Source organism: Chlorocebus sabaeus, chromosome 3 (assembly GCF_047675955.1).
Source record: "Chlorocebus sabaeus isolate Y175 chromosome 3, mChlSab1.0.hap1, whole genome shotgun sequence".
NCBI lineage: Eukaryota > Metazoa > Chordata > Mammalia > Primates > Cercopithecidae > Chlorocebus > Chlorocebus sabaeus.
Window position 1 is genome coordinate 94,540,089 of NC_132906.1, and position 16,241 is coordinate 94,556,329.

The 16,241-nt window shown below is 58.4% G+C and overlaps 1 protein-coding gene across 3 annotated transcripts; it reads left to right on the forward strand.

Moving 5' to 3' along the window:
- Window positions 1–200: 200 nt before the first annotated feature.
- On the forward strand, window positions 201–16,054 carry F7 (coagulation factor VII). Of its 3 annotated transcripts, XM_007960976.3 has the most exons (9): window positions 201–1,542; window positions 2,441–2,524; window positions 4,314–4,474; window positions 7,491–7,515; window positions 7,589–7,702; window positions 9,547–9,687; window positions 10,661–10,770; window positions 11,372–11,495; window positions 12,271–16,054. In XM_007960976.3, the coding sequence occupies exons 1-9, from the start codon at window positions 1,317–1,319 to the stop codon at window positions 12,864–12,866; spliced, it is 1,581 nt and encodes a 526-aa protein (XP_007959167.1). In that variant the 5' UTR covers window positions 201–1,316; the 3' UTR covers window positions 12,867–16,054. The 3 variants fall into 3 exon arrangements, with proteins under 3 accessions (XP_007959167.1, XP_007959164.3, XP_007959166.3); XM_007960973.3 differs by lacking the exon at window positions 201–1,542 and having other exon boundaries at window positions 2,420–4,474; XM_007960975.3 differs by lacking the exons at window positions 201–1,542; window positions 7,589–7,702 and having other exon boundaries at window positions 2,420–4,474.
- Window positions 16,055–16,241: the final 187 nt, after the last annotated feature.

The window sequence follows — 16,241 nt, forward strand, 5'->3', positions numbered from 1 at the left end:
TGGCGTGTGTATGGCGTGAGTTTGGGTGTGAGTGTGGCGTGTATGGCGTGAGTTTGGGTTGTGTGGGTGTGGCGTGTGTATGGTGGGTGTGAGTGTGGTGTGTGTATGGCGTGAGTTTGGGTTGTGTGAGTGTGGCGTGTGTATGGTGGGTGTGAGAGTGGTGTGTGTATGGCGTGAGTTTGGGTTGCGTGAGTGTGGCGTGTGTATGGCGTGAGTTTGGGTTGTGTGAGTGTGGCGTGTGTATGGCGTGAGTTTGGGTTGTGTGAGAGTGGTGTGCGTATGGCGTGAGTTTGGGTTGTGTGAGTGTGGTGCTCATGTACAAGTGTGAGCACAGAGATTCTTTGGTAGGGAGGGAGTCGGGCTCTCCCTCTGTCGCCCAGGCTTGAGTGCAGTGGCACAATCTCAGCTCATTGCAACCTCTGCCTCTCGGGTTCTCTATCTCCTGAGTAGCTGGGACCACAGGCACTGACCACCAAGTCCAGCTAATTTTTTAATTTTTTGTCTAGGTTTGGTCTTGCTATGTTGCCCAGGTTGGTCTGGAACTCTTTCCTCACGCGATCCTCAGTCCTCAGCCTCCCAAAGTACTGGGATTACAGGCACGAGCCACCAAGGAGATTCTGATGTCGCAGACATCTGACTCGCACACTCCCCAGACAGCTCCCGTGTGCCCAGCACCACAGTCAGGGATAGCTGATATATAAATTAGCCAGGTATGGTGGCGTGCACCTGTGGTCCCAGCTACTCAGGAGGCGGAGGCACAAGAATCTCCTGAACCCGGGAGGTGGAGGTTGCAGTGAGATTGCACCAGTGCACTCTCCAGCCTGGCAACAGAGCAAGACTTCGTCTCAAAACAACAACAACAACAAAAACAAACAAAAGACGTCTGCCTGCAGTCAAAACAGAGTGGGGCTGCCCAGCTCAGGGCCAGAATGATCCTATTCCCAGCACTTCTCAGTCAGGCTCTGTGGCTCAACTAAGAAACCAGCCTCCCTTGCAGGCAATGGCCTAGCTGGCCTGGTCTCCTGGAGGCTCTCTTCAAATATTTACATCCACACCCAAGATACGCTCTCAAGAATTGACTCGCATTATTGCTATGGGCCAAGTTTTCATCTGCAGTTTAAATCTGTTTCCCAACCTACGTTCCTATGTCCTAGGGGTTTGGAATTCTAGATCGTATTTGAAGTGTTGGTGTCACACACACACCTTAACACCTGCACGCTGGCAACAAAACCATCCGCTTTGCAGCACAGCTGGAGCCGCCTGACCTTTCTCCTGTCCTCCCCACTTGAGCTCAGCAGCTGGGCAGCAGGGGATGCATGGCCACTGGCCGGCCAGGTGCAGCTCTCAGCTGGGGTGTTCAGAGGACGCCTCTGTCCCCCCCTCCCCCATCCCTCTGTCGCCCTTGGAGGCAGAGAACTTTGCCCGCCAGTCCCATGGGGAATGTCAACAGGCAGAGGCAGCGCTGCAGAGATTTCATCATGGTCTCCCAAGCCCTCGGGTTCCTCTGCCTTCTGCTTGGGCTTCAGGGCTGTCTGGCTGCAGGTGCGTCCGGGGAGATTTTCCCCATAAACTTGGTGGAAGGGCAGTGGGCAAATCCAGGAGCCGACCCGGGCTTCCCAAACCCCGTCCTTGCTCTGGACACCCCCATTCACCAGGAGGGTTTTCTGGCGGCTCCTGTTCAATTTTTTTCCTTCCAGAAACCAGCATCCAGGCACAGGAGGGGAGGCCCTTCTTAGTGGCCCAGGCTTTGGTGGGATTATTTTTCAAAAAACTTTAGGAGTGGGTGGTGCTTTCTTGGCCCCCATGGGCCCCTGCCTGTTAGGTTGGACAAGCACAGGGAGTCTGGGCCTCTCAGAGTATGGGAGGTACTCACAGGCTGCTTCCAGGCTGGGGAGGACAAGTGTGTGGGGGATGGCGCCTGGGGCATGGGGGATGGGGTGTGGAGGATGGGGGGTGGGGATGGCATGTGGGGTGTGGAGGATGGGCCATGAGGGGGTGGGTCCTGGGAAACGGCATGTGGGGTATGAGGGATGGGGCGTGGGGTGCGGGAGGGGGGTGTGGGAAAGTGTGTGGGGTGTGGGGGATGGGATGTGGGAAGTGGCATGTGGAGTGCAAGGAATGGGGCATGGAGATGTTGAGGATGGGGTGTATGGGGTGTGTGGGGTGTGTGGGGTGTGGGGGATGGGGAATGGAAAGGGTGTGTGGGGTGTGGGGGATGGGGTGAGGGGATGGTGACTGTGGGGTGGGGATGGCGAGTGGGGCTGGGGCCTGGGAATGGTGAGTGGGGTGTGGGGATGGCGAGTACAGGGTGTGGCGTGGGGATGGCGAGTGGGGCATGAGGATGGCGTGTGGGGATGGCAAGTAGGGGGGTGGGCTGTGAGGGACAGTGCCTGAGATGTGGGGCTGCAGCCCCAGCTCACACATGGCCTTATGACCTCAGCCACCTTCCTGCCCCAGGCGGGGTCGCTGAGGCCTCAGGAGGAGAAAACACAGGACCTGCTGTGGAAGCCAGGGCCTCACAGAGGTGAGCAGGGACTGCCACTGGTTTAGTCCCGGGGCCCAGTGGGGGCCAACATCACCTCCTTGGCCTCCCATGGCAAGGAGCCAGCCCGCGGAGTGTGGGTGTCCCAGGGGCGTGGGTGTCCCGGAAGTGTGGGTGTCCCAGGGGCGTGGGTGGCTTGGGGGCGTGGGTGTCCCGGGGGCGTGGGTGTCCCGGGAGCGGTTGTCTGGGGAGCGGTGTTCCGGGAGTGTGGGTGTCCTGGGAGTGTGGGTGTCCTGGGGGCGTGGGTGTCCCGGGAGTGAGAGTGTCCCAGGGGCCTGGATGTCGGGGACTGCAGGGACATGGGCCTCCCCTCCCACTCCTGCTGCCCGGGGCACCTCCCCTGAGGACTCCGCGTCCAAGAGCTCCCACCTCCTGGATTCTTTGGTGACCCCCGCCTGCATCCTCAGCCTCCTTCCAAACCAGACCGGTTCTCTAGGGACGCGGACGTGTGAAACTGATTTTAAAGGAAACAGGCGGGGGCGTTTCTCTCGGCCCCACGTGGCCCAGTAGCGCCCACCTTCCGTCCCTTCTTCCGCGCTCAGTAACCGATTTAGGCCGCTCCTGCAGAACGCGGGCTCCTGCCCACCTGCCACCTGCGTCCACCTGAGGCCTCGTCCTCCCAGCAAAGGTCGTCCCTCCCGAACGCGCCTCCTGCGGCCTCTCCAGAGCTCCCGCGCGTCCTCTCGGCCTCCTCCCGGGCCTCCCTCTCCCGCCTGCCCCGCGGCCCGGCTAGTCTCCCCTCGCGGGCTGAGGCGGGTTCAGGCAGCGCGGCCGTCCCGGGGGTCACTCCTCATCCACCACCGCGTGGTGCCCACAGCTCACAGCTCCCGGGAGACGGTCCCCTCAGCTGCAGGGCGTCCTGAAGAACGGCCGGCTCGGAGCTGAGCGCACGGGCTTGCGTCGCCCTGGGCGCCCTTGGCCCTCGCCAACCCCGTTTTCCATGGGCAAAGCGGGGGTCCTACTTGCCTACAAGTAACCGTCGGGGTTACGGAGAGGCCAGGAGCTGCAGCCGGGGGCTCTGCTCTCAGGACCGGCCCCAGGAGGATCCGCGAGGTCTGGCGCTCCGAGGGGTCGCAGGGCACAGAGGGGCCCCGAGCGGAGGAGGGGGAGGCGGCAGGAGCCCAGGACCGCCCAGAGCCGGCGAGGAAGCCTGGGGCTCGGTGTCGGGGGAGCCGGGCAGGGGCCGCGCGTCGGACCCTCAGCTGCAGGGCGTCCTGAAGAACGGCCTGCTCGGGGCTGAGCGCACGGGCTTACCTCGCCCTGGGGCGGGGCTTGGGGAAGGCAGATCTGGCCGCCGGAGACGCGGTGCGGATGGAGACGAGGGGCGGATGGAGACGAGGGATTTGGGGTTCAGCGGATCCTGTGCACCGCCAAGGCAGCGTTGGCGCGCGGTTCATGTGGGCCCAGGCGGGTGCCCAGCACCCGGGCCGCGCCGCCTTCTCCTCGCCGGCATTAACCCCCAGCCTCACATTTATGCGGCGGTGCCCGCGGCCCCCTTCGGCCCAGCTTCCGCGCGTGCCCCTGAGCGCGCCCTCGGGATCAGCCCCTGGAAGCGGAGAGGCCGGGCCGGGAAGGATGAGCGAGGCGGGTGATCGCCCCAGGAGCACCGCGGGGAGGACGCCCAGCCAGGCCTGCGAGCAGCGCCGCTCCCCTCCCCCAGGACGGGGTGGGAAACCGCGATGCCCCCGCTGCGTGGGGCAGGGCCGTGGGGCAGTCTCCGAGGACTGGGCGCGGCAAGCGGTGAGCGTTTCACGGAACTCGCGTTTTTCAGTCTTCGTAACCCAGGAAGAAGCCCACGGCGTCCTGCACAGGCAGCGGCGCGCCAACTCGTTCCTGGAGGAGCTGCGGCCGGGCTCCCTGGAGAGGGAGTGCAAGGAGGAGCAATGCTCCTTCGAGGAGGCCCGGGAGATCTTCAAGGACCTGGAGAGGACGGTGAGCGCAGCCTCGGGGCGCCCCGCACCGCTGAGACGGCAGGCGGCGCTGGACCAGGCCGTGTGGGGCCGCCTGTGTCTCTCCGGCTGTGGCTGTGAGCGGCGAACACGCAGCGGCGCCTGCACTGCGCTTCCTGCGGGGGTCGCTTTCCGCCTGGGGTGACTCCGTTTTCCTGGGCGATTCCCCTCCCTCCCCGTTTCCGGGAACGCCCTACCAGGCACACGCGCTCCCTACGCGGCCACTCCGCGCATGCCGGTTTTCACGTCAGAAAATACGATTTGAAAAGCACACTTAGGGTGTCCCCCTTAACTTCCCAAGGGAGGCCCCCCCAATCCCCTAAGGATCCGGGGCAGCCTGCGCATCATGGATGCGCAGCTCACAGAAGGGACGTGGTGAGAAGCTGGCCTGGGGGAGCTGCTCGTGGCCCACACCATGCCACCAGCGGCACCTCCGCAGGGCACATGTCGGGGAGAAAAAATATGTGGGGACCTGGCGCTTTCTCCACCTCACACTCACGGATCACCTCACACAGGACACCTTACACTCAGGGTGCACTTCAAACTCAAGTCATTACACCTCACACAGGACGCCTCACACAAGACACCTCACACAGGGCACACTTCACACTCACGGGTCACCTCACATTCGACACCTCACACAGATCACCTCACTCAGAGGACACCTCACACAGGGCACACTTCACACTCGGGACACCTCACACACAGGGTGCACTTCAAACTCAGGTCATTACACCTCACACAGATCCCCTCTTTCAGGACACTTCACACTCACAGATCATCTCACTCTCACAGGACACTTCGGACAGGGCACACTTCACACTCACAGGCCACCTCACACAGGTTATGTCAAACTCACAGGTCCCCTCACACAGTCACCTCACACAGTGTACACTTCACACTCACAGGTCCCCTCACACAGGTCACCTCACACAGTCACCTCACACAGTGTACACTTCACACTCACAGGTCACCTCACACAGTGCACACTTAACACAGGTCCCCTCACACAGTCATCTCACAGGGCACACTTCACACTCAGAGGTCCCCTCACACAGGTCACCTCACACAGTCACCTCACACAGTGTACACTTCACACTCACAGGTCCCCTCACACAGGTCACCTCACACAGTCACCTCACACAGTGTACACTTCACACTCACAGGTCACCTCACACAGTGCACACTTAACACAGGTCCCCTCACACAGTCATCTCACAGGGCACACTTCACACTCAGAGGTCCCCTCACACAGGTCACCTCACACAGTCACCTCACACAGTGTACACTTCACACAGGTCCCCTCACACAGGACACCTCACACAGTCACCTCACACAGTGTACACTTCACACTCACAGGTCCCCTCACAGGACACCTCACACAGTCACCTCACACAGTGCACACTTCACACAGGTCCCCTCACACAGTCACCTCACACACAGGGCACACTTCACACTCACAGGTCCCCTCACACAGGTCACCTCACACAGGATGCACTTCACACTCATGGGTCCCATCACACACAGGACACCTCACACTCGTCACCTCACGTTACATCAAACTCTCAGGTCCCCTCACACAGGACATCTCACACAGTCACCTCTCAAAGGACATTTCACACAGGGAATACTTCACATTCGCAGGTCACCTCACACCGGGCCCACGACTCTCACAGTTCACCACACCTCACACACATCAGCTCACATAGATCATCTCACCCTCACAGGACATCCATCACACTCAAGGTCACGTCACATTCATAAGATACCTCACCCACAGGTCACCTCACACTCACAAATCACCTCGCTCACACAGATCACCTCACGCACAGGGCACACTTCACACTCACAGGTTCCCTCACACAGGACACCTCACACTCACAGATCACCTCACTCAACACAGATCACCTCACACAGGGGACACTTCATTCTCACAGCTCACCTCACATAGGACATCTGACACACAGGTCACCTCACACAGATCACACAGGGCACACTTCACTCACAGATCACACCTCACCTCCCACTCACAGATCACCTCACTCTCACAGGGCACCTCACTCTCACAGGACACCTCACTCTCACAGGACACCTCATACAGGGCACACTTCACTCCCACAGGTCACCATATCTCACACAGATCACCTCATACAGATCACTTCATTCTCACAGGATACCTCACACTCAGGGCACACTTCACACTCACAGGTCACCACACCTCACACAGATCATCTCACTCTCACAGGACACCTCACTCTCACAGGACCCCTCACACTCAGATCTCACACTCAGGTCGCCACACCTCACACTCATAGGATGCCTCACGCAGGATGCTTCACAGTCACAGAGAACCACATCTCATATGCACAAGACACTTCACACTCACAGGACACCTCATGCTCACAGGAAGCCTCACACAGGAAGTCCAGCTGTCTGAAACAAAGGCTAACATGACCCTTTCCGGGCAAATTGAGGATGGTCATGCCTAGCATTTTTATCCACCTAGTTTTCAAAGCATTTCTCATCTGTTGTATTCTCACAGCACCCTGTGAGTTTAAGTTCAGGTGGCCAACAGTTTCTTCAGCAATCACTTTTTTCTGTGGAGTGCTTTTGCTATTTGTGGAAGATTTTACATCTGCTACTGCACCCTCTCCCAGTGTCAGCCCGTGTGTGTGGCCACCCTGTCAGAGGTGGAGCTGTGGCTCAGAGCCTGTGTACCTCATCCCAGGTCCACAGCTCAGCGACAGAAGAGTCAGGGCTGAACCTCGGGTGTTCTGACTTGGGAGCAGGAAATGTGTGGTCACCCATAGTTTCAGATGTCCTGGGGAGGGGCCAAGATCAGAAGAAATCTACCTCCGCAGGAAAGTCTGGCTTCCTGAGCCCACCCCGCCAGGCCCAGGTCCAAGTCCCCCAACCCCAGCTCGTGGTTTGTCCAGTGCTTACCGTTGGGTGTGTTGGTGAAGGTGCGTCTCACGAGGCTTTCTCTTTTGTTCCCTCAGAAGCTGTTCTGGATTTCTTACAGTGGTGAGTAGATGATTGCCACCAATCCTGCCTGCAACCCTTCTCCTCAGCGTACTGACGCCAGCCCATTCCACAGATGGGGACCAGTGTGCCTCAAATCCGTGCCAGAATGGGGGCTCCTGCAAGGACCAGCTCCAGTCCTATATCTGCTTCTGCCTGCCTTCCTTCGAGGGCCGGAACTGTGAGAAGAGTGAGGCCCCACTTTGGGTCCCATATTTGCAGAGGGCCCTGGGGAGCTGGTAGCGGTGGCCTGGCTAACCGGGTTGCAGGGTGCACAACCTGGTGGGGTGTATGGACCGGGCATTCTGGGCTCAGCCCCAGTTGGAAGTTGGTCTAGGTGACCTTGAAGTCCCTTCCAGTCTGAGGTCTTTGACAGGGACCCAAGGTTCTAATTCTCAGACTCAGTGGCCCCTTGGGCTCCCGGCCCTGGGCAATTCTGAGCCCTCGAAATGGCCCAGCTGAGAGTCCCTGTGTCCCTGTCCCACTTCCACGTCCTACCAGGCAGCACCACTTGGTAAACTTCCCCTTCTCTACTTTCCATTACAAAGGTTTGAGGTGGGTTTTTTTTTGTTTTTTTGTGTTTTTTGTTTTTTTTTTAACCGTCTGAATATTAAATTATTACAAAGTTTGAGGCCCCCAACCTCCCTTAGGTTCAGTAATTCACTAGAAGGACTCATAGAACCCACTGAAGTGGATACACTCACAGTTACCATTTATTACAGCAAAGGAAGCCGACTTAAGTCTGCAGAGGAACCAGGCACAAACTTCCCATTGTCCCCTCCCTGTGGGGTCATGTGGACAGTTCTCCCAGAAAGACGTGTGATGAGACGTGGGAAGTACTGCCAACTTGGGAAGCTCTATGAGCCCCGGTGTCCAGAGGTTTTATCAGGGCTCAATCACACAGACCCAGCTGACCACCTACGCGGCTGACCTCAGTCTCAGCCCCTCCAGAGGCCAAGCCAATAGTGTGACCCAAGGCCCTGCCATCATCACATCGTCAGCTAGACCATCCAGCATGGCCCAAGGCCCGGATAAACACCAACGTTCCCTCAGGGCTTAGCGATCACTTCCCAGGAAATGTGTGGTCACCCTTCCAAGGGCTTAGCGATCACTTCCCAGGAAATGTGTGGTCACCCTTCCAAGGGCTTAGCGATCACTTCCCAGGAAATGTGTGGTCACCCTTCCAAGGGCTTAGCGATCACTTCCCAGGAGCCAAGGCAAAGGCTACCCTTTCCCTGGGAACAGCAGCTCATCCTTGACCACCCAAGACCACATTCTCACACTGAACGAGCTCTCCGGCACAGCAGCCACTTTCTTCTCTAAGTAGAAGAGAGCCCAGCAAGGTGGGGCAGGCTGAAGAGAGAGGCTTCCTGCTGGTCATCTGGGTCCGGAATGCCTGGGGATCTCTGCTTAGCCCTGGTGCCCAGCAGCCCTGGTGTGCATCCTGCAGAGCAGGCCTTCCCGCCGGAGTCTTGGACTTACTCAGGGCCACTGCCCTTGCCCACGTCAACCAAAGTCAGGCTGCCGATTCTGCTGCTTCTGTCCGAGCCCATGGCCAGTGCTGAGACTGACTGTCCCTAGGCAGGCTCACGGTGGCATGAGGCCAGCTTGGAGAACTGTCTCAGCACTCTGGTCCTCTTGTCAGTTGAGTCTCTGATTGGAAGTCCCTTGGACACTTTTACCATCCCTACGGGACTTTCACTTTCCCGCAGGCTCCCCTCAGCTTCCCATTAGCTGCTTGGAAGAGTGGTCACCCTGGAGGCCACTGCCCACCAGCCAGGCACCCCCCAAATGCAACTGCAGCCAGCGCTGCCCCCAACTGGCAAGGCTGTTCAGACATGTGACTCTGATCCAGGCCTTGTCCTTTGGATCAGTCCACAGAGCAGGCGGTGCCAAGCTCAGGCTCTGTCGCCCACAGCTTAGTGCCACCTTCCAGGCAGAACGCTGCTGCTGACTTAGGGTATGGCCTCCCCCAGGGCTGGCTCTCACTGACCCCAAAAGGCCCCTCTCAGGGTATGCCCTTCCTGTCCCCAGACAAGGACGACCAGCTGATCTGCGTGAACGAGAACGGCGGCTGTGAGCAGTACTGCAGTGACCACGCGGGCGCCAGGCGCTCCTGTTGGTGCCACGAGGGGTACTCGCTGCTGGCAGACGGGGTGTCCTGCATGCCCACAGGTGACCAGGCTTCATGTCCCAGTCCCAGATGACACCTGTCCCTGTCCCACTACGGATTCTCTTACTGGACAAAAGACGGGTGGGGGTGGCTTCACATCTGAGCACCAACCATGCGCTGACCAACCGTGAGGCAGGATCTGGGCACCAAGGGTGGCACAGGCCAGAGCGATAGTGACTAGGATGGGCACCCTGGGGGCAGTCCCTGAATGGCCTCAGGCCCCCTACCCATGCTAGGCAGACCAGGGGAGCCAAGCAAGGCACCATCTCACGTCCAACTCCCACTCGCAGGACCTCCGCTGGGGTTCGTGAATCTACCTTGGCACAGCCAGTGTCTGTACCGACTGCTGCCCGCTCTGAATTCCAAAACTTGTAAAGGCACCTGGGAAAATGGGATGTTTCTCCAAACCAGCCTGGAACAAATGGGCTGCACTTCCAAAGTCAGGGACACCCCACGCCCACTGTGTCTCAAAGAGGTGGGCGTGCCCACCCTGGCCACACAGCCTGGGACTCAGCCCGCCACCTCCTCAGGTTTTCTTTCTGGCCCAAGACCTTGATTGGAGCAGATCAAAACTAAGCGTGGGATCAAAACAACACAGTTGTTTGTGACGTTGATTCATCTTTAGGTAGAATTTCATTCACCTTTTACTAAAGTCAAGCAACACATCTTCCCCCTGAAAAGTGAGCAGAGGGCGGTATTAAGACATAAGCCCTCCATTTCCTCCAAAACCAGCCCTGACCATTGTCTCCTCAGCCAGCCACTTCCACAAGGGCCTCTCATGGCCCAGCCCCACCAGTCAGGCCCAGCCGAGGCCCAGCCTTCCACCGTCCCTGAGCCCTGGCAGCTCCTGCTCCTGGGGGCCTCCCATAGCCTCGGCCTCAAGGCCTCTCAGAGGATGGGTGTTTCTGAATCTTTCGTAGTGGCTCGTTCATCCCTCACAAATTTCTGCATCTTTCTGACTTTTGTTTTACACAGTTGAATATCCATGTGGAAAAATACCTATTCTGGAAAAAAGAAATGCCAGCAAACCCCAAGGCCGAATTGTCGGGGGCAGGGTGTGCCCCAAAGGGGAGTGTCCATGGCAGGTAAGGCTTCCCTTGCCTTCAGGATTCCAAGCCCTGAGGGTCTCGGAGCCTTTTGAATGTGAGCTGAACAACAGCTCTGGAAGGGAAAATGGCAGGTCAGCCCCAAGGCCACCAGGCTCCAAGTCAGCCTGCCTAGAACCTCCAGCTCGCTGCACCCCCATGCTTTCAGTGGGGCAAGGAAGGAGAAAAGACGACGACACTCGCTGAGGGTCTACCCTGTGCAGAGAACCCTGCGAGATGCCCCTCCCGAGTTGTCACGTCGTCCTCACTGTTATTCTTTGAGGTGGGATCTTTGCCTGATCTTTGCAAAATCAGGAGCATTGGATCAAAGCTATGTGAAGATCCCGTGAGGTGAACAGTGAAATCTCACAGCGACATTTGTATTGTTGGGCTGTGCCCAAGAGCACGTCTCGGCTAGAGAGGGGCACAGCCTCCCAGAGCCAGTTCTGAGCAGCTTTGCCTGGGAGGGATCTGCAAAGACCCCAGGATTTCAGAAACAAATTGTGCAATGCCAGAGGTCCCTTGGCGTACCCGGGAGGGCGAGTCATCAGAGAAACAATGACAGTAATGTGACTTCCATGCCTCCTATCCCCCTGCCCAGGTCCTGTTGTTGGTGAATGGAGCTCAGCTGTGTGGAGGGACCCTGATAAACACCATCTGGGTGGTCTCTGCGGCTCACTGTTTCGACAAAATCAAGAGCTGGAGGAACTTGACCGCGGTGCTGGGTAGGTGCCGCTCTCCCCTGTGTGACCATGGTGCTGGGTAGGTACCACTCTCCTCTGTCTGACCGCGTTGCTGGGTGGGTACTGCTCTCCCATCTGACTGCTGTGCTGGTTACACGCCGCTCTCCCGTCTGACGATGGTGCTGAGTAGGCGCCACTCTCCCCTGTCTGACCACGGCTCTCAAGTGTCTCAGGGGCCGCGCTCTGGGCTTCGTACTGTCACTTCCACAGACAGACAGACGTCTCCAAAAGGGGAGCAACTGTGCTAGGCATGACTGCTGTGGCCACCGTCCTCTCAGCCACTTTCCCATGCCCAAATAAAATGGTAAAAGACAGGGGTTCTGCCCATCCTGCCTCACCTGGCCAAGAGCCCATAGGAGCATGCAACTCCCAGGGCTTCGTGGGACCACTGGGTGGCAGGGACTGTGCTGACTGGGTTTACAGGTGAGATGAACATTCCCAGGAGGGCACTTGGCTGGGAAGAACTGTGGAGAATCAGGGCATGCCCTGCCCCCCCAGCTGCCAGGTCGCAGCACCCCTTCCCCACCTCAACACCCAGGCCCCAGATTCACCCCAGTTCACACGTCCCCACATGAGCCACAGGCTGCCACCTGCAGCAGGCTGGCCAGGTCACCTTGGGGTTGGATGCAGGCCCCCCTCGCCCCAAAAGGAGACTGCAGCCCCTGCAGACCTAGAAATGGCCACAGCCCATCCCCATGCACCAGGGGGCGAGGCAGCAGGTAGTGGGATGGGCCTGAGCAAGGCTCCCTCCTTCCAGGCGAGCACGACCTCAGTGAGCACGAAGGGGATGAGCAGAGCCGGCGGGTGGTGCAGGTCATCATCCCCAGCACGTATGTCCTGGGCGCCACCAACCACGACATCGCGCTGCTCCGCCTGCAGCGGCCCGTGGTCCTCACTGACCATGTGGTGCCCCTCTGCCTGCCCGAACGGACGTTCTCTGAGAGGACGCTGGCCTTCGTGCGCTTCTCGTTGGTCAGCGGCTGGGGTCAGCTGCTGGACCGTGGTGCCACAGCCCTGGAGCTCATGGCCCTCAACGTGCCCCGGCTGATGACCCAGGACTGCCTGCAGCAGTCACGGAAGGCGGAAGCCTCCCCGAATATCACGGAGTACATGTTCTGTGCCGGCTACTCGGATGGCAGCAGGGACTCCTGCAAGGGGGACAGTGGAGGCCCACACGCCACCCGCTACCGGGGCACGTGGTACCTGACAGGCATCGTCAGCTGGGGCCAGGGCTGCGCGGCCGTGGGCCACTTCGGGGTGTACACCAGGGTCTCCCAGTACATCGAGTGGCTGCAAAAGCTCATGCACTCAGAGCCACGTCCAGGCGTCCTCCTGCGAGCCCCATTTCCCTAGCCTAGCAGCCCTGCCCCCTGGAGAGAAAGCCAAGGCTGTGTAGAACTGTCCTGGCACAAAATCCCATCGATTTTTCTGCAGTTCATGGGGTAGAGGAGGGCATGGGAGGGAGGAAGAGGTGGGGAGGGAGACAGAGACAGAAACAGAGAGACAGAGAGAGACTGAGGGAGAGATTCTGAGGACATGGAGAGACTCAAAGAGACTCCATGATTCAAAGAGCCTAATAGAGACACAGAGAAGGAATCGAAAAGATGAGATGCAGAGGCAGACAGGCGCTGGGCAGAGGGGCAGGGGAATGGCGCGGGTGTCCTGGAGGCAGACAGCCCAGCTGAGCCTCCTTATCTCCCTTCAGCCAAGCCCACCTGCCCGTGATCTGCTGGCCTCAGGCTGCTGTTCTGCCTTCATTGCTGGAGACACTAGAGGCATGTACACACGTGGATGCATACACACATACCAATGCACACACACAGAGATATGCACACACAACGGATGCACACACAGAGGGTCACACAGATACGCAAACACACTGACACACATATAGAGATATGCACATACACGGATGCATATACACAGATATGCGCACACACAGATGCGTGCACACCACACCAGTGCACACACACACTAATGCACACACACGGATGCAGAGAGATATGCACACATCGATGTGCACATACACAGATATGCACACACACAGATGCACACACACAGATATGCACACACATGGATGAGTGCACACACACCAATGTACACACACAGATATGCACACATGGATGCACGCACACCGATGCTGACTCCATGTGTGCTGTCCTCCAAAGGCGGTTGTTTAGCTCTCACTTTTCTCGTTCTTATCCATTATCATCTTCATTTCAGACAATTCAGAAGCATCACCATGCATGTTGGCAAATGCCCCAAACTCTCCCCCAAATGTATTTCTCCCTACACTGGGTGCCGGGCTGCACAGGCCGTTCCCCACCGGCTTCCCAACTTCACAATAAATGGCTGCATCTCCTCCGCACGCCTGTGGGGCCTGCCACCCACCGTGTAGCCTGTGATTCATTTTCAGAGCCCCCAGTGCTCATCCTCTGAGATGCTTTTTTCTTTCACAGTTTTCAGCATCACTGAAATGAACCCTCACATGGCAGCTGTTCTTTTTAAAAACAAAAGCTCTTTGATAGATGTTTGAGGCTGTAGCTCCCAGGACCCTGTGGAATTGGATGTTCTCTCCCTGCCACAGCCCTTGTCAATGATATTTCGCAGAGACCCTGGGAGCACCTGCTCGAGAATCAGGGACATACCACTAAATGCAAGTTCCCAGGCCCTGGCGGCAGTGGGAGGACCTGGCAAACTGCACTCTTGCTGAGTCCCCAGGGTGGTGGGGGAAGAATGAGAAACACATGAGCAGAGAAATGGGGAGGTGACAGACACTGCCCGCACTCAGACTCCGGCAAGCATGGCTCAGAGAGCGGACTCAATGCCATCCCTGCAGGGCCGTCCTGGGCACCAGTGGCACTCACAGCAGCAAGGCAGGCACCAGCAACCCACCTCAGGGGCACTCAGGCAACATCTACTTTAGAGCAGACAGGGTCCGTGAACTACAGCCGAGGGCTGCTTCCAAGCCACCCTGCTCTTGTAAATAAAGTTTTATGGGAACACACCCACGTTAGTGTCCATGGAGTGGCCGTGACAGAGATGTCCAGCCAGACAGACCAGCTGACCCGCCAAGTCCAGCATGATTAGTGTCAGGACCTCTGCCGAAGATGCTGGCTGACCCTGGCCAGACCCCAGTTCCTAATGCCCACCACACAGGGACGGGGGCCAGTGGCGGGCCCTGATCAGGTCAGAGCTGGCTCTGCTTTCTCTTTTGTCCGAGTGACTGGGGAGTCATGCGGGGTCCTGGTGGGGTGCCAGCCTCCCTTCTTGCCAATGGGAAATGTAGGCACCCACTCACAGTGCTGCTGAAGGAGGGGGCCCGGGACTCTCTAGAAACTTTGCTGAAGGGCCTGGGCACCCTCGAAGGCTACATTTCATATGGGACGTGCCACCTGCCATGGCTCAGCTCCAGCTTTCTGTGAGTGGCGAGATAGAATACAGGGAGACCACTGGCCATGGGCCTGCGACAGGGTGGGATGAGATGGCAGACTCGGGCCTCCAAAGCCAGCATCACCACCCAGCATTGATGACAAAGACTGCATGTCTGCCATGAGCATCCTGCTGCTGGTGCACACACCGCATTGGTCTCTCCATACAAACGTGCCTAGAGGCGATGTTGGAGGGTGGAGACCAGGAGAGGCAGGAGTCAGACATCTGGTGCCACCAGGAAGGCCCCTCTCAGAGGACTGGGCTGTGCGTGGTGCCCACTGTGGGAGGCCACCCTGGCGTTGGCACCCAGTGCCATCAGTCTGTGTAGTCGGGTGGGGCTCAGTGAGCACCTCCTGTGTGCCAGGCACAATGATGCACAATGTGTGCACACCAGGCCCAGGTGCAGGTGGCTGCGAGACGGGCAACACATCAAGGCAGACACCGTGAGGCAGTGGCCAGTGCTGTGGGTTTTAGGGGCATTGCTCCAGCCACTACGGCATAGCAGGTAGTGATTGCCACACTGGCCAAGTTTTAGACCATTTATTCCAGGGACCCCAGAAGCAAAAATCCTGGCTGCACCTCCCAGTGACTCCCACAGCCATTGAGCAGAGACACTCAGGGACCTGGTGACAGGAGGTTTCTGTGCTGGAGAATGAGCCCAGAAGCCCTCTCAGCCTCGGAACAGTGTGGCCAGTGGTGGGCAGGTCAGGAGGGGTTTCAGACAGAGCCTGTCCCTCCAGATGGTCAGGGGAGGGCCACTCCCCACAGAAGTACATGTTGGGACCATGTGGGCACAGAAGGTTTGGGGGTGGGTGGGGCAGGTACCAGCCTGGCCTGTGGGAGACCGTGGTGCAGATGCCAACCGCCCCCCGTGACATCCGACCACCTGACACCACCTAGAGAATGGCCGTGAGCGGAAGGGCCCGCCCAGAAGCAAGCAGGGCCTTGGGGCAGAAGTCTTGGGCTCAGACCCCACAGTCACTGCCGGTGGCCTCGGGCTCCGGCTTCTGTGCTCTGTAGACGTAGTTTTCTGTTCTGGAAAATGATATTTTTATGTGATTGTGAGGACTGAGAGCTAAATGTAAACATCTGGAAACTACAAAACAAGCATGAAATGATGTTTTTATTCTTAGAACAGAAAGTCCCCGCGCCCGTGGCCCTGGTGACCGATGAGGATGAGGTTCCGCGGGGCCTCTCCGGCTGCCCAGCTCTGCCTGGGGAAGGTGGGGCCAGAGTGGCTGTGTTCCCAGCGTGGTCATTCCCCTGCGTCGCCAGCGGGCCTCGGCTCCAATCAGG

What these genes read in the sequence shown, in the direction of transcription:
- F7 (XM_007960973.3), top strand. Translation starts at nt 3,854, where the DNA reads ATGGAGACGAGGGGCGGATGGAGACGAGGGATTTGGGGTTCAGCGGAT. An exon ending in TCAAGGACCTGGAGAGGACG is followed by an intron (nt 4,475 to 7,490) that starts GTGAGCGCAGCC and finishes TTGTTCCCTCAG; the next exon opens with AAGCTGTTCTGGATTTCTTA. An exon ending in AAGGGGAGTGTCCATGGCAG is followed by an intron (nt 10,771 to 11,371) that starts GTAAGGCTTCCC and finishes CCCCCTGCCCAG; the next exon opens with GTCCTGTTGTTGGTGAATGG.